This window comes from Gopherus flavomarginatus, chromosome 4 (assembly GCF_025201925.1).
Source record: "Gopherus flavomarginatus isolate rGopFla2 chromosome 4, rGopFla2.mat.asm, whole genome shotgun sequence".
Classification (NCBI taxonomy): Eukaryota; Metazoa; Chordata; order Testudines; family Testudinidae; genus Gopherus; species Gopherus flavomarginatus.
In genome coordinates, this window is record NC_066620.1 from 118,531,985 (window position 1) to 118,555,491 (window position 23,507).

General features: G+C 46.0%; 1 protein-coding gene across 12 annotated transcripts in view; it reads left to right on the plus strand.

Moving 5' to 3' along the window:
- The window catches only part of PTPRK (protein tyrosine phosphatase receptor type K), a 616,176-nt gene that overhangs the window by 112,330 nt on the left and 480,339 nt on the right, over positions 1 to 23,507 (plus strand). For all 12 annotated transcript variants that reach the window (XM_050949447.1, XM_050949436.1, XM_050949438.1 and 9 more), the window contains exon 2: positions 19,774 to 19,896. In XM_050949447.1, the coding sequence (XP_050805404.1) occupies positions 19,774 to 19,896 (123 nt within the window). The remainder of the gene's footprint in view (positions 1 to 19,773; positions 19,897 to 23,507) is intronic.

The following is a 23,507-nucleotide window of genomic DNA, read 5'->3' on the forward strand; positions in this document are numbered from 1 at the left end:
CCTCCATACCCACCAGTCTCAGGGAAACATGACAAGCAAGAAGTAATACAGTATGAGCAAGAAGTTGTGTATGGACAAAGTTAACTTATTGACTGTAGTACAACTATTCTCCATTTGTAGTACTTAATGTGTCTGTGATTTGCTGTGTTTTAGGGATGAATTGTGTTTCAAATCAAGCTGTAAAAATATTTATGAATATTTAAGACACTACAGGAAGTGCATGGCAGGAGGGAAAGGAATAAAATATCCTGACAATTACCAGATATATAGGTAGACTCTTTGACACTGAGATGCAACACCCCATAGAAATTAATTGTCAAGATGTCTGTGGAACTGCACCCCATATTCTTCATAGAACAGTATTATGATATAGCATAATTTTGATGTATTTTATGAAAGATAACTTGCTAATATGATTATCCGTTTGTATGCATGTATCATGGATCTGAAGTTATGAATATTGACTATCTGTACTTCAATGTAGTTACACCTGGGTGATGTCCACTAGACAAGATGCTTTCAGTCTAGTCAGTGGAGAAGGTCTATTCAGGGCAATAGGCCGTTAAGAAAAACAATAGATCTTATGAGAAGCTTAACCTCCACCTGGTGAGCCTACTGATAATGCTATATGCAGCCTCTAAGAAATGACTGTGATTCTACAAGGACATGTGTTCCAGGCCACATGATGCTGGACTCCATCTTGAGATGTCAGTATCTTTCCACAAACTAGCTGGGAACCAAGCTTTGAAACAAAGGGTTCCTGCCATATGCTAAATCTGTATAAATTCAGGAGTGACATCATCTGAGGTTTTTTCATCCCACACAAGACAACTCCGGAAACACCTGAGAAACAAAAACTGAACTGGGAAGTGCTGGACTCAGGCTAAAGGGATTTCTAGCCTGTGTGTAAAAGGCCGGGGATCCAAGCTGTAAAGCAAGTGCAGCTTGCCCCTTAAGAATCTGCAACCTGCTTGTATCGTATCTCAGGGTGAGAAATACTGCTTGGCATCACTTACATTCACTTACATCTATTTTGTAGGTTAATAAATTTGTTTTTGTTTTACTATAAACAGTTGAGCTTTGACTGGAATGCTTGGGGAAAATCTCTGCTTGGTTACCGGTATGCATTGCTCTCTTCACATTGAGGGAGAGGTGGACTGGGTATTAAACATATACTGGCCAGACTTGACCAGGGCAGACGGTACTGCTCTGGGGTCCTACACTGGGAAGCTAGTGGGAGAGCCTGCGTGAATGCTGGTGAAAGTGCAGTCTGGAGGGGTTTTGCAGCTTGTCACAGCAGCACAGTATATGAGAGAGCCCAGGGGGCCAGCGGTACCCCAGTTCAGGTGGCACCCGGGGGGAACCAACCACAGTTATTGTTGCTTTTGAATGTATGTTTTAAAAATGGAAAAGACAAGGAATATGACGTTTGACATTGTTGATTTGAGAACTTCTCTCGCTGCCCATAGTTCTACAGCATTTATTTTTAAAACTTTTCTACCACTGGCTTCTGCTATGAAGTTCTGTAAGTCTGATGCCAAAACAATGTACCTGTTGTGAATTCTGGCAAATATCTGCTTTGTTACTACAGGGCGACTTGACAATAAGCGTTCCTACAAGAATAAGTTATTCCACATATGGGTGGGATTTTTGTCTTTGGTTTGCTTTTACTAAATGTTATGGCATCAGACTGAATACACCTAAGCAACACTTCTGCTTCATACATGCCTTGGATTTAGAACAAATCAATGCTCTATTTAGAAAGATGGAAAAGAGCCATTATTCTGTTCCTTCAGAATATGTAGGGTCTTGTGATGACACAAAATACATCAAAGTAAAGTATTTATCTCTTCAGCAACAATTTCCTAGCTGATATCTAATTTATATCTGTACGATAGTTTCACAAGCCTTGGAACACCCGGTCAAAAGGGACACTGGCGGCTCTGGTCAACAGTGCTGACTGGGCTTTTAAAAGTCTGGTGGGTTGTGCTGAGGCACTAAGGCAGTTAGTCCCTACCTGTCTTGGCTCCGCGCTGTGCCTTGTAAGTGGCCAGCAGGTCCGGCTTCTGGAGAGGGGGAGGCGCACGGGGCTCCCGCGCGTTGCCCTCCCCCGCCCTACCCCGAGCACCAGCTCCGCACTCCTATTGGCTGGGCGGTGCCTGCGAGTGAGAGCAGCATGCGGTGCCTCCTGTCTTCCTCGCCCAGTCTACTAGTGCTAGACCTGCTAGCCGCTTCCTGTGTGCATGCAATGAGTGTGAGTACAGCAGGCAGCCCTGCTGACTGGGAGCCACCTGAGGAAGCCTGAGACCCAGCCCTGAGCCCCCCCAAACCTGGAGTTCCCTCCTGCACCCCAAAACTCTCATCCTCAGCCCCACCCCAGAGCCAGCACTCCCAGTCAGAGTCCTCACCTCCTGCCTCAACCCGCAGCCCCATCTCACATTCCATCCATCGGCCCCACCTCCCAGCCTGGAGCCCCCTCCTGCACCCCAAACCCTAAAGCCTGCACCCCCAGCCAGAGCCTGCACCCACTGCCTCAGCGTGCAGCCCCATCCCACATTCTGAATCCATTGGCCCCACCTCCCAGCCTGGAGACCCATCCTATACTCCGAACCCGTCATACCCAGCCCCACCCTGGAGCCACTGCCCCAGCCAGTGAGAGTGGGGGAGAGTGAGCCACTGAGGGAGTGTAGTGAGTGGAGACGGGGCCTCGGGGAAGGGGCAGTGCAAGATGTTCAGTTTTCTGCGATTAGAAAGTTGGCAACTCTAGATTGCTCAGGTCTAACTAAAGGTGTAAGTTGACCTCCTGAATTTATACTTGTGGTGATATGTAGGAATATATAAATTCATGTGACTTTAAGATTCCAAGTTAAGTTAGCAGGTAGTTTGTATTTTTATATGTAAAATATATTACTTGGCACATTTGATCTGAAAATCTTTAAGACCTTAGGTGTGAAACCTCACCCTTTTCAGTTACTTTTCAGTAGAGCCACACTTCAAAAGCATTTTATTCAGAACATCCATACCTTGCTTGTTCTATTTTGGAATAGTAAAACAAACGTGACAGCTTCAAAGGAACTATTTCTTGATAGAGATAACTGTACTAAGGGTTTGAATAATTCAACCTGGACTCCATTTCGACTGGGCGTTCATTCTTGAGCTCAGTTTTACTGTCATGAACTGACAGCAGACACATGCCTGTTAGACTAAACTGGAGTTCCATGCATGTACGCAGTGTGGTATCATGAAATTAGTAAGTCCTGCTCAGCTAGAGGGAGGGAGGATCAAACCCTCTTTTTATATATTGAAATGAAACTTTGGGGAAACCAAAATAACAGATCAATCCAGATGGTATCTAAGCACTGGTAATGAAACATTATCCTTTTGTGCCACATTTGTTTTGATTGTGCTTATAAAATGAGATAGCTTCTACAAAATGGCAAAATTATTAAATTCCTATTTTCTTTTCTAAACATGGTACAATTCTCTCAGAATTCCTCATAGTCTGAAAACTGTTGTATTAAATGCTCCAGCATCCTTTGCGCAATGGGCAGTGAAAGTCAATCTGGTTTTATATTATTTATGTAAGCCATTGTAACAAACTACAATATTTTATGTGGCTGTACTGTCTCTTTGTTTGAATATGGAAACAAGGTTCAGATATGTTAAATGCATTTCTGTTCTTCACAGATGGAAAAAAAATCTTACTTTTCTGAGAGCTGTTTTCATAAATAGAAATGTCTTGCTTCTTTTCTCTCTGCCCTATGGCAGAAGCAGTTGCTGATGTAAACCAGTGGGTTTGAAGTGGGTGGAGTAGATTAGATGCTCTTGTGCCTTGTGACACGACAGCCTAGTGTTTCCACTTCTGTCATAGGAGTGCCACCTTACTTCATTATAGTCTATTTCCATGACAGTAACATCTTTCTCAATTTTTGTATGCTATCTATTGTCTTCCTCTTTCTATGTTTCATCAAGTAGTATCCTGTCAAGGCTTGTCTAGAAAATTTTTGACCTCTGTAAACATGCTCAAACCACTTCAGCCTTCTTTCTTGAATCAGTGTTCTACAGCCTGTTGGCCAGTCCTTTGCATCACATCAGTGTAGGTGTCTGCTGGAGGGATAAAGTACTAAGTTTCTCTGCTAGCATCTCTAATGGAATGCATTCAACATTCCTGTTGTGGCCTCAAGGGGTCAAGGCGAGGACAGGAAATATAAAAGCCCAACCCCAGAGCTCGCTAGAAGTACAGCTGCTGGAAAGGCCAGATGCCTGCAGTCTAGCTCCCGGTTGGGAGACCCTGGCAATCGCGGCCAACCCGGAGACTGCTTGACCTGCTGACACTGACCAGATCTCGGAGTTGCTGCAAGCCTACCCGTTGCCAGGCACCCTGAGGATCCCATGGTATTTGACCCCTCGGATGACACCATCTGGACCCAGGTACCTCTAGATGGGGAGTTAGGAAGTAGCCCAGGGGCAGCCAACTCTAGTCTGGCTGCAGCACTGCCAGAGCCTATGTCAGTATGTTGTGGCCAGGATCCCCACTGACTCAGAAGCAGGCCTTTTGCTGCTGCTAGGGCCCCGGGCTGGGATGCAGTGGAGTGGGTGGGCCTGCGTCCCCCCTGCCACTTGACTTGTGGGTGTCAGTCTCCCCCTCTTCCAGGCCCTTTGGAGCGAAGAGTCTGGACTTGCTGTTACCTGCCTTTGCTCTGTCCCTGTCTGAGGCCTGAGCCATTGACTCTTTGCAGCCCTGCCCTGACACAGGGCCTGGGCCTGCTAGCTATAACTGTTTACTTACCCTGCTTGAGGGCCTGAGCCATTTATGCTCTATTGCCCGCCCTGACCCAGGGCCGGCCTGCTCATTATATAAGAGTTGCCCAGGTCCTGTCTGAGGACCTGAGTCCGTGGCTCACTACTGCTCACCAACCAGGCTTGAATAACTGTTTGTGTTTTGCCTCTACTGCTGTCACGGCGAGAGACTCCCGTGGCCAGGCTAATTTCCTGTCACAAATGAAAGGAAGTAGCAAGGTGGTGTGGCCCCGCTGCCCCGGAGAGGGACGAGCCCGGCCAAACCCCTCTCCAGTGTCCAAAGAAAAATGTCATTTGCAAAGTCAAGATCTTGAAGGGTTCCTCTACTCCGCATAACTCCTGTATCTTCCTTTGACATTTCTCTTTGCATCACGTGATCTATCACAATGCAGAAAAGGGGTGATAAGATGCAACCCTTCTGTACTTCAGTGATTATATCAAACCAGTTGGTCTCTCCACTGTCTATACTCGCACAGCATTTTGAATCTTTCTGCAGGATCTTGATCAGTGAAACGGCTTTTCTAAGGCCATATTATTGCAACATCTTCCGCAGTGATTCTCTATGAATATGGAGGTGTGGGCCTATGTTTGAGAGTCAGGCTAACTATCCGTCCATGTAAAAAAAAAACAAAACACAAAAAAAAGTAAGTCAATTTCAATTACACAGTTAGAGAGAAATCATGGCCTTGCAAACTCATTGACTCAGTGATTCTGAATGGAGATATGAAGATGGTGGATCAAAATCATGAGAGTTCGTTGCCTGATACAAGAGGTCCTAATAGTTAAAAACAAAACTACAATCTGGTACTGGAATGTGAGAGCTATGTTTTACACTGGGGTATTGAGCATGTAGTTAGAGAAATGACTTTGTTCAGTATTAATATTTTTGGAGTGAGTGACATGAGATGGACTGGATGCTGAAGACTCCATGTAGACAATATCACAGTACTCTATTGAGGAATGATATCCACACAGAGGAATTTTGACACAGACAGCACAACTTCTACAGGAATAGCAACCGATCAACTCACGAATTTATAAAAGTACGTTTCATTACAAATCATGCTAAAATAACTATTATCCAGTGATATACGCATACCAATGATCATGAGAAGCAAGCAAAAGATGCTTTTCTACACTAAGTTGCAAAGCATATTAAACCAGGTTTATGCTATGGTGTTGGTCTGGTTATAAGTGATATGAATGCCCAACTTTGTAATGACAACCTCAGATATGAGCATTTCATGGGTAAAAATGGAATTTGAAGGGTGTATGGATAAAGGTGAAAGATTCATTGAATTGTGCAGCATGTATAACCTGGGCATGGGGGGGCGGGCACTTTTCCCATATTGTGGGAAACACAAACTGACATGGAAACCAAATGATGGAATTACTGAGAAACAATTGGACTACATTTCCATAAGTAGACAGTGAAGAAGTTTGCAGCTGGATACACAATCTTTTACAAGCGCTGACATAGGAAGCGACCATTATCTTGTCATTGGACAGTTAACTTATCTTTTTATTTTATTCTAACAAGAAAAGAGAGATGGTATTTGATGTGAAGAAACTCACCCATGAATCTAGAGCTTACTTTAGAGATGTCACAACTTCTCACTAGACAACTTCACTTGGACCAAGAAGATCAAGGAACAAAGAGTGGTTACAGCCCCATACATGGAAATCGAGTAAAGAAGAGCCTTAAAAGAGAAGCAAGCTCAAGAGAGACAGTATGAAAAGCAATTCATGCTGTACTGGGAGTATGTAGAGAGGGACAAAGAAGTTATTTTGGAAGCATAAGAGATAATGACTTGACAAAAAAATGAGAAAACCCAAAGAACCTTCTGTGAGAGGTGGCTTTAAGAAACTGTTTCAGTTGTGTAAGCAGTTGTCATCACAGTTTCTGAGTCAGTGGTATCATACAAGTGAAATATGGAAGATTAATAGTGGAAGTAGAACAAAAGGAATGATGATGAGAACATTTTAATGAAGTATTCCGCCAACAAGAGCCAACAGTTCCACCTGATGGATGTGAAAAATTAAATATTTCACTGCTAGAAATTTCAGAAGCAGAAATAGAGAAAGCAGTTAAGCAGCTAAAAAACAGCAAAGCACCTGGTCAAGATGAGATCGCTGCTGAACTGCTTAAAGCTGGTGAGGATGTGGTAGTGCATGTGGTACGTAAACTTTGTAATATGGTTTGAGAGTGAGAGAACTCTCCCTCAAGAATTGGAAGAAAGGTGTGATCTGTGAATTACTGAAGAAAAACAGCCAACTGTTTTTTGATAACTGGCAAGAAATAACATTACTTTCAATACTCAGAAAAGTATTCTGCAGTATATTGTTGAATAGAATCATATTGGTCATAGAAAAATTGTAATGAAGAAGCAGGGTTTAGACCAAAAAGATTGTGTAGTGGCTTCAAACTGGAATTTTCTTTCAATAAGTTTATTCTGCGGATTATCCCTAAGGATCATGGGCTGAAAGACTCGTACATTATAAATTAAACTTGTTGACTACATTATACCGTAGAGTGATTAGGTGGCTGCACAATATATGATAAGCCATTAAATATGGCTTCTTTGTTAAAACTTTATTCATTTCTTTGTCTGCTTATTGTCTGTTTTATATGCAATAACCTGTTCCAGTAAATGGTTGCTAGCTGCAAATAAGATAGTCATGAAACACATCAAAGTTCAACAGAAACTTCATCACAACTTGTAAAGTTCTGATTTCTTTTTAACTATTAGTCTATCTTCCCTGTCTCTAAATCACTTTTATAGGAGATCTGCAAATTGGAGTATAAAATATCATTAAGTTTAGTATAACTTGCTCAGTGTCCCAATAACATGGCTAAGATGGGCATTCTGCATAGTAGAGCTTAACTTATTTGTCTAAAGTTAAATGTAGGATAGTCACCTTTCCTTATACTTAGGGTTCCCCATTTTTTATAAATGAAAACTGGACATGCAGTGGATGAAGCTCCAATGAAGACAAACTGAGCCAACAGTTCTTCTTCGAGTGATTGCTCATATCCATTCCAGGTAGGTGTACGCGCCGCGCGTGCACGTCTGCCGGAAACTTTTTCCCCTAGCAACTCCAGTGAGCCGGCAGGTCGCCCCCTAGAGTGGCGCCACTATGGCACTAGATATATACCCCTGCCGGCCCGCCCGCTCCTCAGTTCCTTCTTACCGCCGTGTCAGTTGCTGGAACTGTGGAGTGCGGCTTGCTGACCTCCACGTCCCTAGCTCTCCTGTTCGTCTTCGTCGTTTGATTGTAGATAGTTCTTAGTTGAGTTGTAGATAGATCTTTAGTCTAGTAGTTAGTTAGAATCTTGTAAATAGTTATCGGACGTTGCCTGCGGGTGGGCCGTTGCCCTCCCCGGCACCGGGCCCATGCCTGGCTCGCCGGGTTTCAAGCAGTGCTCGGCATGCAAAAAGCCGATGCCTACGAGCGATCCCCACGACGTGTGCCTTAAGTGCCTGGGGGAAATCGCACATCAGCAACAAGTGCCGCATTTGCAAGGCCTTTAAGCCTCACACTAAAAAGGAGAGAGACCAAAGACTTCGCGCTCTCCTCATGGAAGTGGCCCTGTCTCCGGCACCGGCGGCGCAGTCAGCCAGTTCTACTACGGCACTGGACCGCGCCGGCACCGGCAAGACTCTCCGGCACCGGGAGCAGATCTACGTCCCTCGGTGTCTGCGACACCATCAAGGCAGGCCCGAGCGGACCGCCCGGCACCTACCTTAGCCGCGGCACCGCCTGCAGGACTGCTGTCGACTCCGGGCCCAGAAGGTCCATCGAGTCCAGCTCCACCTAGCTCCCCCGTAAGATCAGGGGTCGAGCTAAGGTTCCCATCGACGCCGGAGACTTTCGCCTCGGCTCGGGACTTAATTGCACTTACGGAGCCATCTCAGCCTCAGCTGGCACCCCCGGGACGCATAACTTCCAGGGGTAAGCCGATGCTTCGAGCGCTGTCTCCCGAGTCCCGGCACCGATCACCCCGGAGGCGCGAACGCTCACCCTCGGGGCGCCGCTCGGAGTCCCGGCACCGGTCGCCCAGACGATACCGGTCGTACTCGCGGCACCGATCACCATCCGCACAGTCCCGGTCGGGCTCATCTCACCACCGGCACAGAGATTCCAGGAGCCGTTTTGCCTCGGCGTTGTGCCCCGCGGTCGACCTCCCGCACCGAACCGGTGGCAGGTCCCGAACCCGGTCGACCTCCCGGCACCGCGCTGGTGGTAGGTCCCGGTCTCTGCTGCCGGCCCGGCACTGCGTTCACAGAAGGTCGCGGTCCCGCTCCTGGCACCGTCATCGCTCCCGGTTGGGATCTCGGCACAGATCATCACGCCGTTCCCGGTCCCGATCCCGGTACCGATGTGGGTCGCGGCACCGAGGGGAGCGTCAGTCACGGCGCATAGGGCTGCATATCAACCCAGCTCGGCGCCCCCTGGCCTTCTAGAGAGCCGTCGGTTTCCTCCCACACTGACAGTGTCTATGCCATGCCACAGGACAGGCACGCAGCCCTGTTCCAAGACCCTCCGCCACAAGAACGAGGGCCTCCACAGTGGGGGTTTTGGACCCCATGAGCATACTCTCAGGCCCAGGGTCCACAACACATTACCCTCCGCCCAATGGTGGAGCGCAGACCACCGGAAGTGGCGGCTTCTAGACCCCCTCACTCCCCGGAGACGGACGGTACTCACCGGGACCCAGAGCTCCCTCTGGAAACGGAGGTGCAGCCCCTCACGGAACCCCCCGTGGACACCTTGTTGCCGGGGGTCTCCTCGTCCTCGTCTCCAGATGAGGCAGTGGCAGGCACCTCGTCCTCCAGCCCCCCCCCACTGGATTTGAGGGCGCACCAGGACCTCCTCCGCCGAGTGGCACAGAACCTGAACTTACAGGCGGAGGAGGTGTCGGAAGTTGAGGACCCAGTGGTGAGCATCCTTTCATCCGATGCTCCCACCAGGGTGGCCCTGCCCTTCATAAAAACGATCCAGACTAATGCCACTAACATCTGGCAGTCACCGGCCTCCATCCCTCCGACGGCTAGAGGGGTGGAGCGAAAGTACATGGTCCCCTCAAAGGGCTATGAATACTTATATGTTCACCCGACCCCCTGCTCGTTGGTGGTCCAGTCAGTGAACGATAGGGAGCGCCACGGGCAAGAGGCCCCAGCGCCCAAGTCGAAGGAGGCGAGGTGGATGGACCTCCTGGGCCGCAAGGTCTATTCGGCGGGGGCGCTGCAGCTCCGGGTCTCAAACCAACAGGCCCTCCTCAGCCGCTACTCCTTCAATTCCTGGGTAGCGGCGGGGAAGTTTGTGGAGCTCTTGCCCCAGGATGCACGCCAGGAATTTTCCACCATCCTGGACGAGGGCAAGAAAGTAGCAAGAACATCGCTACAGGCCTCCCTTGATGCTGCTGACTCGGCCGCTCGGACCCTAGCTTCGGGGCTTACGATGCGCCGGATTTCTTGGCTGCAGGTCTCTGGCCTTCCGCCGGAGCTCCAGCACACAATCCAGGACCTCCCCTTTGAAGGCCAGGGCCTGTTTTCAGATAAAACAGACCCTAGACTGAAGGATCTAAAAAACAACAGGGTCATCATAAGGTCGCTGGGCATGCATACCCCGGCGACACAACGTAGGCTGTTCAGGCAACAAAACCAGCAGCAGCAGCGGCGGCCATACTCTCAATTCCGCCCACGGCAGGACCTTTCGAGGTGCCGAGGCAGGAACAACCACCGCAGGCAGTCTGGTGGGCAAACGGGGCAGAACCAAGGCTCCACCAAGGCCCCTCCAGGACCTAAGCCTTCATTTTGAAGGTGCGCCCAGGGGCGCAGTACCAATTTCACCTCCGGATCCTTCCCTGCAGTTTTCCAGCCACCTTTCCTTTTTCCTCCTGGGGACCCAAATAACGTCGGACCGTTGGGTCTTGCGTACTGTGCAGGCCGGTTATCGCCTGCAGTTTTCTTTGCCCCCACCCTCCCACCCACCTTCCCCGTCCCTCTTCAGGGACCCCTCTCACGAGCAATTCCTCCGTCAGGAGGTGCACGCGCTCCTTGCCAAGGGAGCCATAGAGGCGGTTCCGCACAACGAGAAGGGCAAGGGGTTTTATTCCCGTTACTTTCTAATCCCCAAATCCAAGGGCGGCCTCAGGCCCATTCTCGACCTGCGGGAACTCAACAAGTATATCGTGAAGCTGAAGTTCCGCATGGTATCCCTTGGAACCATCATCCCTTCCCTGGATCCCGGAGACTGGTACGCCGCCCTCGATATGCAGGACGCCTACTTTCATATCTCGATTGCCCCCCAACACAGGCGTTTCCTCCGCTTCGTGGCTGACCGCCACCATTACCAATTTGCGGTCCTTCCGTTTGGCCTCTCTACGGCCCCGAGAATCTTTACAAAATGCGTGGCAGTCGTTGTCGCACATCTTCGACGTTGCTGCATCCACGTCTTCCCCTACTTGGATGACTGGCTGATCCAAGGCACGTCGGAGCTACAGATTCGCGACCATGTCGACAGGATCTGCACTCTCTTTGCGACCCTGGGCCTCGTAATCAATGTGGACAAGTCTACTCTACTTCCCACGCAGCGGATAGAGTTTATCGGGGCCGTTCTAGATTCTACCCTGGCCAGGGCCTTGTTACCCTTGCCCAGGTTCCAGTCCTTGTCGGACATCATTCTACGTTGCGAGCGGCCCCCGATGACCTCTCTACGAACGTGCCTGGCCCTCCTAGGCCACATGGCAGCCTGCACGTTTGTAACAGCATATGCTCGACTCCGCATGAGACCTCTTCAATCATGGCTCATTGCGCAATATCGACCGGCCAGACAGTCGTTGGACACCGTCGTCACCGTCCCTCAGAGTGTGTTGGACTCTCTTCGATGGTGGCTGGACCAATCGGTAGTCTGTGCGGGGCTTCCGTTCCATCCGCCCCAGCCTTCGGCATCCCTGACCACGGACGCCTCCGATCTGGGATGGGGGGCTCACTGCGGCACGCAGAGAACCCAGGGCTTGTGGACACCACAAGAGATCAACCTCCATATCAACGTTCGGGAGTTGAGGGCGGTCCGCCTTGCTTGTCAAGCGTTTGCCATCTCCTTCAAGGTCGTTGTGTCGCGGTCTTCACCGACAACACAACGACCATGTTTTACATCAACAAGTAGGGCGTCACCAGGTCCTCTCCACTCTGTCTCGAGTCAATACGTCTCTGGGAGTTTTGCATAGCCCATTCGACTCTCTCACCTTTCCGCCTCCTATCTCCCGGGAGTGCGGAACACCCTGGCGGATCGGCTGAGCAGATCCTTCCGTTCACATGAGTGGTCCCTCCGTCCGGACGTCGCCCTCTCACTCTTCCAGAGGTGGGGTCGTCCCCGGGTGGACCTCTTTGCGTCCAGGGTGAACAGGAAGTGTCGAACATTCTGCTCCTTCCAGGGTCGGGAGCCAGGGTCTCTAGCGGATGCATTCCTGATCCCATGGACAGCCCACCTGTGTTATGCTTTCCCGCCCATCCCGCTGATTCACAGATTTCTCATCAAGGTGCGCAGAGACAGAGCCCGGGTGATCCTCATAGCTCCAGCATGGGCCAGACAGCACTGGTATCCCATGTTGCTGGACCTCTCAGTAGCCAACCCAGTTACCCTGCCCCTTCATCGGGACCTGATCACTCAGGACCACGGCAGGCTCCGTCACTCAGACCTTCCGTCTCTTCACCTGATGGCATGGCTCCTGCGTGGTTGACAGACTCTGAGTTGCGATGTTCCACCCCGGTTCGCGAGGTTCTCATGGGCAGCAGGAAGCCTTCCACCAGAGCTACTTACGCAGCTAAGTGGAAGCGTTTCTCCTGCTGGTGTTCGGAAAAAGCTCTTCGTCCTACGGAGACTCCTGTCACCACTCTCTTAGACTATATCTGGTCCCTTAAGACCCAGGGTCTGGCACTGTCATCCCTCCGAGTACACCTAGCCGCCATCTCTGCGTTTCATCCTGGAGTGGACGGCTGTTCGGTCTTCTCTTACCCTATGGTGGCAAGATTCCTGAAGGGGCTGGAGCGGCTCTATCCGCAAATTCGCCCTCCGGCCCCTTCATGGGACCTCAATCTGGTCCTGACTCGGCTCATGGCCCCTCCATTCGAGCCATTAGCTACTTGCTCCCTGCTCTACCTCTCGTGGAAGACCGCCTTCCTTGTGGCCATTACCTCAGCTAGACGAGTGTCAGAGCTGAGGGCCCTCACGGTGGACCCACCGTATACCGTCTTCCACAAAGACAAGGTACAGCTGAGACCTCACCCTGCCTTTCTTCCCAAGGTGGTCTCAGCTTTCCATGTGAACCAAGAGATTTTCCTCCCAGTCTTCTTTCCCAAGCCCCATTCGTCACGTAGGGAGCAACAGCTTCACTCGCTAGATGTCCGTCAAGCACTAGCATTTTATGTGGACAGGACCAAACCCTTCTGCAAGTCCCCCCAGTTATTTGTGGCAGTAGCGGACCGGGTCAAGGGGCTGCCGATTTCCTCCCAAAGGTTATCTTCATGGGTTACCTCCTGCATCAGGTCCTGCTACGACCTGGCCCAAGTTCCGACAGGCCGTGTGACTGCTCACTCCACCAGAGCACAGGCGTCATCGCTGGCTTTCCTCGCCCGCGTCCTGATCCAAGAGATCTGTCGGGCAGCGACCTGGTCATCGGTCCATACATTCGCTTCCCATTACGCCCTGGTCCAGCAGTCCAGAGATGATGCGGCCTTTGGTTCGGCAGTGCTCCAGGCCGCGACTTCTCACTCTGACCCCACCGCCTAGGTAAGGCTTGGGAATCACCTACCTGGAATGGGTATGAGCAATCACTCGAAGAAGAAAAGACGGTTACTCACCTTTGTAACTGTTGTTCTTCAAGATGTGTTGCTCATATCCATTCCACACCCGTCCTCCTTCCCCACTGTCGGAGTAGCCGGCAAGAAGGAACTGAGGAGCGGGCGGGCCGGCAGGAGTATATATCTAGTGCCATAGTGGCGCCACTCTGGGGGGCGACCTGCCGGCCCACTGGAGTTGCTAGGGTAAAAAGTTTCCGGCAGACGTGCACGCGCGGCGCGTACACCTACCTGGAATGGATATGAGCAACACATCTTGAAGAACAACAGTTACAAAGGTGAGTAACCGTCTTTTCTCTCTTTAAAAAGGAAAATAGTTGAGATCCAAATTCTAGTTTTTTAGCTGAAGTCAGTAATGAAAATGTTTAATGACTTTTTTTCTTTAGCTTCAATGAATAGTTGATTCGGTAGGTTTCTGTGGGATGTAAATATTCCCCTGCAGTGATTGGCTCTGAAACCCTAAGTATCAGCGGGGTAGTCGTGTTAGTCTGTATCCACAAAAACAACGAGGAGTCTGGTGGCACCTTAAAGACTAACAGATTTATTTGGGCATAAGCTTTTGTGGGTAAAAAAAACCCACTTCAGATGCATGGAGTGAAAATTAGAGATACAGGCATAAATATATATTGGCACATGAAGAAAAGGGAGTTAACTTACAAGTGGAGAACCAATGTTGAAGGCCAATTCCGTCAGGGTGAATGTGGTCCACTCCCAATAATTGATGAGAAGGTGTCAATACCAACAGAGGGAAAATTGCTTTTGTAGTGAGCCAGCCACTCCCAGTCCCTATTCAAGCCCAAATTGATGGTGTTACCCCAGGTAGATGGAAAGATGTTTTAAAAACCATGAAGTATGGTGCCCAGCTCCACATATTTTATTATTTCAGCCTAGGAATCCTTACTGGTTTCTAAAGTAATTGGCATGGTCTTAATACATCATAGTAGCAACCAAGGGTTAGCTTAGACCTTTCTGGTTGGGAGAGTAAGTGGTGCTCTCTCTTCCTCAGTTCCTCTGATCATTTGGAATGCATCTCCGTCTTGGCTCATTACACTCATTAAATATTTATATAACAGTAGTGCTCAGAGACCTTCATTAGGATTGGGACTTTCTTGTGCTACATGCTATGCAAACAGAAAAGTAGAGACAGTTCCTATCTCAAAGAATTTGCAGTCTGAGCCAGCTAGCCTAAGTTGTCATTGCCGCTGTTTGTGCCTTGATCTAAGGTACCGTATTAGAAATCCAGTAAGTAAACATTAATCTTATTAGAAATCCAGAACAGTCTTGCTTGATAGATGTAGATGGTTCCAATGACCTTGGAGTACCAGTGCTATGTATCTCTGAAGTGCCTAGGACTTGAGCAGAGGCATTGGAACTAACACTCATAGTTCATCCCTGGCCTCAGTATGGGTGAGTTGATTCAGGCCCAAGGTAGTAATGACGAGTGAATTGTGGCATATACCTCTGCAGTAATCGAAGGAATGTGATAACTTTAGGCTATTGGAGATCAATAGGTGGTGGTGTACCCTGAACATACAGCTCTGTTCCTAATCCATGGAACCATAGTAGAGAACTGTCAGATCACATGGCATTTGCTGTCCTGTTCGTTTTCAGCTGCTAAATCACATGAAAAGAAAGTAGGAATATGTTAAATACTTCTACTTTTCTGTGCAAGCAGTTGCTGTTACCACAAAGAGGTGGAAAAGTGATTTGCATTCCTGAATTGGAAGACGGTGGTCCACACTGTGGGGAAGGTTGAGAGCCCCATGCTTACAATACACTTTTCACTTATATCAGCAGTTGTGCTGGAATGGGTTTAAATGTATCAATATATCTTATCAGTGACTATAAATAGTGTTCCACAACTGAGGGCTTCCTTGCCACCTTTCACCACTCCCTCAAGTACACCTTCTGTTATTTCATCACAATGTTTTAGACAGGTAGGTCTTTTAGTTTCTATAATTACTATAATAGTTTGTGAGTGCTTGATTAGTGAACAGAGAGGGGCAGATCTGTATTTGTAGTGTCGTGGCCATATTTCAGGTCATAGGAGGTGACATGCAGGAACGGAATTAATTTCTACTTTACCTTATGGTTGTATCATAATTCATTATTGTATGTGTGCATTTGACTTCTACTTTGCTTTACTCTGAAACATGTATTGGTCACTGTTAGACGCAGCATACGAGCTGAGATGGAGCTTTTCCCCTTTTGGTATGGCAGCTCTTATATAAAGTGGATTTTGTAGCAGGTTGATAATCCATTCAGATAGCTTTTCTTTCGTGTATATGATAAATGTGTACCTACTGGCTTTGCTGATGCTGCAGTGTTGTGCAAAAATGACAAGGTCTGTATTGTTTCTGAATTGAGACACTAGTTGTTATTGTTAATCAGAATCCTGATACCTAAAATTAATAGCGGGTCTGAAGGACAACAATTAAGATAATTCATCTTCCAAATGAGTCAATGTGATATCCATTGGTAGTTTAAATTTATATACCGAGGGCACGTAAACCATTAAAAAGGGTAATGTGTGCCCTGAAGGCATGTGTTTCAAAGCAGTATGTCATTTTGGTGCTGTGACAGTAGACAATGATAACTTTGCTTTAAGGGAAGCTGCTATTCATTTATCAATTAAATGTCTATGGAAATGTTCGTGTTTGCTGTAGAATGATCACAGCAGTCTATTGGAAGTTAAATCAAAGGCTAAGATTTGTGTTTTAAGACTTTATGGCATTATCATGAGAGAAGTTAATTAGAAACCTGTCTTGGTGGTAATAGGACACTGGAGAAGAACTTCAAAAGGTATTAATGTTTCTTTAGAGAGACAAGGTGGATGACATAATAATTTTTATTGGACCAACTTTTGTTGGTGAGAGAGAGAAGCGTTCAAGTGTACACAGAACTTTTCTTTAGGTCCAGTATTAGAGAGAACTTTTCTCTCTAATATCCTGGGATCAACATGGCTACAACAACACTGCATACAATTAATGTTTCTTTGACACACACACGTAATTCTTCTTTTGTGCTTTGCCATCCCTGATAGTGACACAGGCATAGCAATCAACTCGGTGCAGAATATCATTTGTTACTTTTCTTTTGTTGTTGTGTTCGTATTGTCAAAGTGATGCATGAAAAGCATAATATATATAAGGTTTCACTCAGATGGAAATGGAGCTGAATTCAGATTTGTGGACAAGGCAGTCCAACATGTCAGACAAGGAAATGAATTCCAATTTAGGTTGCCAGTAGATGATGATGATGATGTCGTCTTACTGCATTTTATCTACCTCATTGGTGCTGTCCATACTGGGGTGAAACAGTATTTAATAACTGTTGGCACAAGCAGAGTCCTAGCATGATTTTATTGACAGATATAGAAGGGAATTTTTGTGGGGGTTGTGGGGGTGTCAAGTTGGCTAAACTGTGTGACAGACCAAAACTCCTCCGTTCACAGCCTATTCTGATATTATGGTTTTATAACATGGGTCCAACACACAATTCTTAAAATTCCAGGAAGACTGTTTGCTCTTCTTAAAACAAACACTTGTGAACATGGTTGTCACTAGCATGGTGATGGTTCTGGTGTGGATAAGACTTATGTCCAGTGTGTGTGTGTGTAGAGGAAGGTACTACATAACAAATACAACTAGCAGAAGTTTTTGTGTGGATAATATCTGCTACAAACCAATTTCTTGAAATGTATTTGTTGTTTGCAAGGAATTTTGAGAGATAGTTTTGAGACTAGTGTTTGCAAAGTACTCTCTTAAATGCGTTGTTGTTCTTGTATGGCTCATCTACATTGTGTGGTATTGTTTCTAGTCACTTGTTAGATGACTGACGCTTTTTAAACAAAAGTGTAAGAGGTAAAACAGCAGGAAACCTGGCCTCCTGGGTAGGGATTGGCTGAAAGCTTTTTCTATCAAAACTGTTTTAAGTGGAAAATTGGATTTTGTCTTAACAAATATACTTATGCCAAAAGTGTTTGCTTTCTATGGGAAAATCTTCACTTTTCATCAAACTCTCCAGCCAAAAATTCAGTGGTAGGCCAAAAACACTGGATTTGAAAAGTCAATTTTCCTGCAGGAAGCGCCATCCCCCTCTCAATTTTTTTTCCCAACAAGCTCTACTCCTACGCTATTTTTATGTTGCAAATGCAGCAGTAGTCAGGGTGGTTTGCAATCCTTCTTTCTTTCTCCAGGAAAAACAAAAATAAAAAAAACCCAGGCACATGGGAGGATGTCATTGAGATGGACATTGAGATGGAATGGAAATGACACATTTTTCAGATTATCCTGAATTTACCATAAATGGAAACAGAGTTTTTAAGTCACAGCATCAGGTCCTGTTTTCAGCTTTGTATCTGAAATACTTAACACAGACTTTATGGCCTGTTAGAAATTGTCTCTAGTTTATTCTTTAACAGCAGGGATTTATGTTTGCAACAGTAAGAATTGTTAATCATGCCAATGTACTGATTCAGGCTATGTCTACATAGGGATAAACAACCCATGGCTGGCCCAGGTCAGCTGACTCAGGCTCACGGGGCTTGGTCTCGGGGGCTGAAAAATAGTTATGTAGATGCTCGGGAGCCTGGGATGGTGGAGGAACTCAGAACTCAGGCTCCAGCCCTAAGCCTCAACACCTACACAGTGATTTTTAGCCATACAGCCTGAGTCAGCTGACCTGGGCTAGCTGTGACTGCTTTATCCTTGTGTAGACATACCCTCAGAAGCCAATGAGCCAGAAATGAGTTTGCCCCTTAAATACCTCTCACTTATTTTCAACTGCCAGATACTTCTATAACCTTCTTCCTAGGTCCCTATGGCTTCTCTTAATGGATTATATGCTGCTCTGAATATAAAGATGGTCATGCTCTGTGTTTACAGTCTCACTATTTCTTGGAAATAATCAAAGATCATCTGTTCTGATCTTGCTTCCCATTTTCAAAACCAAGCAGCAAATCCAAAGATTGTTTACCCTAGATGGAGATAACAGCTGCTGCAGAGCTACGTGCATGGCATCTGTTGTTCCTATTGTGAAAAATACCTCTCCTTCCCAGAAGTCCCTTTCATTCTCTACTCTTTCTTGTGACTCCATCCTTCATCTCTCCTCTCATGTTCCTCTGTCTCTTCTTTCCTCCCGTACTCTCACCTTTTTCACCTTGATCTTCATAAGTGAAGGAGAAGATTTGAAAACCTGTTAAACAGGACCATTACCAAACAGTAGATTTTTATCATGCTGAAAACTTCGTTGTTTTTTTTAAAACCCCTCCTCCCTGCTCCCCGTCCCTCACTCCTTCCCTTTGTCCCTTCCTCTCACAATTCCTGTAGTTTTGGTGATGGGCACTGGATAAAGATCCATTGTTTATGACTCTGAAAAAGAGTATTCAATTTGTGTTGTGTTAGGCTGGATGGTTTAATAAAGTAAGAACATCAAATCCACTTTGAAGAAATCAAAATATTATTTCAGTTCTCAGTGACTGTAATTATACTGTCAGAGTGCTTTCTCCTTCCTCTACTCTTTCCTTTACCTCTGTTTGAGCTCTGTCGATAAGGTTTATTCAGGCCATGGCTACACTGGCGCTTTACAATGCTGCAACTTTCGCGCTCAGAGGTGTGAAAAAAACACCCCCCTGAGCGCTGCAAGATACAGCGCTGTAAAGCCTCAGTGTAAACAGTGCCGCTCCCAGCGCTGCAAGCTACACCCGTAGAGGATGTGAAGTACGTGCAGCGCTGGGAGAGAGTTCTTCCTGCGCTGGCGCTGCGACCACACTCGAAACTTCAAAGCGCTGCCGCAAACACTTTTCATGCAAACACTGAATCAGGTTCTACTTTGACTTTAATAGCTCAGTCTGTGATTTCCTGCTCCTGTAGAATGAACTGTTGGGGGAATTTGGCTGTGGGAAGCAGAGAAAATTTAAAGAGAATAACACTGATGGATGAGAGGCTTGAGATTTTTAGCTTTGCACATAAAAGCTTGTGTACTATGTCATAGGCTGTGTGGGCTCTGTGGCCTAGAAGGAACCCCTCTGTTTGAATTTAAAAGGATTTTTATTTTAAATAAATATAGAATTTGTAATTAATAAAATATTTGGTTTTCTTTCTTTCAGGGGGATGCACTTTTGATGATGGCCTGGGGCCCTGTGATTACCATCAAGACCTATATGACGACTTTGATTGGGTGCATGTCAGTGCTCAAGAGCCTCACTATTTGCCACCTGAGATGCCTCAAGGTGAGAGCCACAGCGGTGATGGTACAAATTGAAGGGAAAGATTTGTGGCTTGTGTTTCTTTGTTGTTTTGAGAATTTTGAAGTTTACTTAAAATGTGCTTATAGCCTTTGAACTTCCCTTAAAACTAGTTAACACACAAGCCTGCTTTAGAAAAAAAAATAGGTAAATCTTCTAAGTGCTGGTCATGATTTTAGCTGGGTGGACTCCTGATTATTCTAATGAGCATTACACAGCCAGAACCTGTGGAAGCACTGTGCAAATATACCCCTTCAAATGTCAGTAAATCTGTTTGTTGAGTCTTCCTTTTAAATACACACAAGAACTTAACCAGCTTCTGCTAACTCTGTCCTTTTTAAAAGAAACAACAGAATTTTACATTTTAAATGACATCTAATATATTTAGACTGAATCATTAGATCATATTAAAAGGCGAAAAAAAGATGCTTACAGAAAACTGACTGCTCATCTGGGGATAATCAGAAAGGTGATTTATGGAAATATTTCCATTGTTAATTACTATTGAGGACAGGTAATGAATAACTGAAGAGGTACAGGCTAGATGACCTTGCGTGCTCGCCTTTGATGAACAGCTTAATTGGTGCTTCCCAGACAGGATGGTATGCAAAGAAAATGAAAGCGTTTGAAATTCAACTACATTTTCCAATTAACAGGACATTAAGTAATTAATCATGCAGAGGAGGAGAAAAGGTCATGGCCACTCTATTTGTAGCTAACATAGCTTCCATTTAGGCATGTGGGGAAGAGAAGGAACCTTGCCATTTACAAGCAACATAACCCTTTTACCATATCTTCCCCTTTCATTTATTGCTTGTTGTGTGTTAATGGTGGTTATAGAGTATATGTAATTTTTACTCCTGTAACTAGTGGCTAGCTAGGTGTTTGCTATTTCACCCTGCTGCTGTTAATATATGGGTGCACATTACTATGCCCATATCTTGTAAAATAAGCAGCAGTGGCTCCAAGCACCAGCGTTCCAAGCACGTGCCTGGGGTGGGAAGCTCCAGGGGCCAGCCTGCCGGTCGCTGTGAGGGTGGAAGTCAGGCTGCCTTCAGCGGCTTGCCTGTGGGAGGTCCGCTGGTCCGGTGGATTTGGTGGCAATTCGGTGGCGGCTGTGATGAATCCGTGGGACCGGGGACCTCCCGCAGGCTTGCCACCGAAGGCAGCCTGACTGCCGTGCTTGGAGCGGCAAAAAAGCTAGAGCTACCCCTGAAAATAGGCTCATGTGTTGAGCAAGTTTTAGAGTTGATTTAACAAAACGTGTGATGATGATGCATATAGGAGAGTAGATGTTAGTTCTTAAGACAGCATTAATTGCTGATGGTGTTTTTGTTAGTGTCCAAAGTAGTGCCCAAAGAACAAGGCTTGAAGTTGGTTGCCTGTTCTCAGGTTCATGTTGTATGATTGCAAATATTTAGCCTTTTAAAATGGTATGGAATTATATTACTCATAATATGTGTTCATATGGCAGTTTAAATAGCTAGGTTTTGAAAGAGTCTGAATGACAAGATAGCTCTTGTGTCTCCCTAAATAACATGTCAGCCGTACAATTTTCAACCACTTTGACTCTTGCTCCCTAACCTGACACCTGATGTGTGTTCAGTTTTGTGACAGACCAATTCACCCACTGTATTCCCATTGTGTGGAGTATAGTTTCCTGTCCAAATGTCATACAAGCTTTAGAAGTATTTTTTTTCTCCCACTTACATGTTTAAGCGCCCTTTATTTAATCAAGTGATCAGGTCTTTGTACAATGAAGGGCGAGAGGTGTATCATAAAACGGGGTGATCATACAAGTGCAGGCAAGACTCTGAGTTATACAATGCCACAGTTTAGTATGTTAGATGTTTAAAAATCTGCAGATGATTTTGGGGAATTAGTACCCAGTTTCAAATACTGACTCTCTAATAAGGTTACTTTGCAATTTGATCAGAAGGCATAAACTAGGATTAAGTGGTTCTGATTTTTAAAAGATCTATACCACATCAGAACTCCTACACTCAAACTGTTTCAAGTTTGAAATTGACTAGAACATTAGGATTAGGGTTTTACTGTGCAGTGGGACTTCTTATGATATTCTTAATTAATTTATAATTAAACTATTTCTGAACACCCAAGCTGCAGCCACGTTGTCAGACTGTCATATGTTCATTGCTTTACATCTTTGTGGAAAGTTTTAAATGTTACATCTTTTTTAAAGACAAGAACTAAAAGCACCAAAGCATATGTAATAGCAGATTGTTCATAAATATTGAGAGAGGCTAATGTGACCGAACAATTTTCTTTCACCCTGTGTTACCCGTTAAATTTGGCTCAGGTTTCTAGAAAATAGGTGACTGCCTTAATGCCTTTTTGATGCATGTAAAATGAGTGATTTTGATTTTTTTTCAGTACTGTTTTTAATGAATAGGTGCCCCCATCACAATAACTACCATCAAAATAAGCGAATGTAACTAGATTAGGAGGGATTGAGGGTTTAGTTACTGAGTTGGGATAGCAAGAATATGAAGAATCAGAATTAAAGTAGAGTGAAGTAGACACTTCTTGGTACAGAATGGGAAGTCAAATGCAAATATGGCGGGTGGAGTGGTGCAAGAAACAGAGAACTTATCTTCCAGCTGGCTGAAGTTGCTGTTCATAGGAGCAGCAGGAGGGTCTGGTTGAATAACATGGCTAAAAGAAGCTAACCCTTCCCTCATTGTATCCTTTTCCTGGATAAACAGCTAAGTGGGAAAGAGGGTGCTCTGCAAAACCAGTTTGCCTGGGTTACAGGTAGGGAGTACAGGGGAGATAGAAAGAGAGGAAATAAACTTTAGTTCAAATGATGGCTCCTAGTCTATGAAACTGTACCAGAGAGGTGGAGAAGTGGCAGTGATTCTCTTTGGGCTCGTCCAGACTGGGGGGGGGAAATCGATCTTAGATACGCAACTTCAGCTACGTGAATAACGTAGCTGAAGTCGAATATCTAAGATCGAATTACTCACCCGTCCAGACGGCACGGGATCGATGTCCGCGGCTCTCTGTGTCGATTCCGGAACTCCATTCGGGTTGATGGAGTTCCGGAATCGATATAAGCGCGCTCGGGGATCGATATATCGCGTCTAGATTAGACGCGATATATCGATCCCCGAGCAATCGATTTTAACCCGCCGATACGGCGGGGTAGTCTGGACGAGGGCTTTGTATCTGGCTGTCATGCTTGTAAACACTAGCAGTACGAAAAATAGCCACCGAGTTCCAAGGGCTTCTTTATTTTCTCTCATGTCGTGGTCTCACCATCAGTGAGAGTGGGTGGTAGAAATGAGCAACTAACTGGCTTTTCAGTTTGGTGACTTAACTGAAAAATCCGAAAAAACAAATTGTTTTGGATGTTTTTGTTTTGTTTTGTTTTTCTCACTGAAAGTTAAAACTGAAAGAATTTCAGGTTGGGGGTAGGAAAAAGTGAGTACAACAAACCATTGCTTTTGACTGTAAGTGTTTTTTTCCACATCTTTCATTTTATTTCCAGGCTTGTGTATTCTTGTTTTAAAAATGAATCAAAGGTTTGAAATCTTTTTGAAATGAAAGGTTGAAAAAGTCACAATGAAATGATT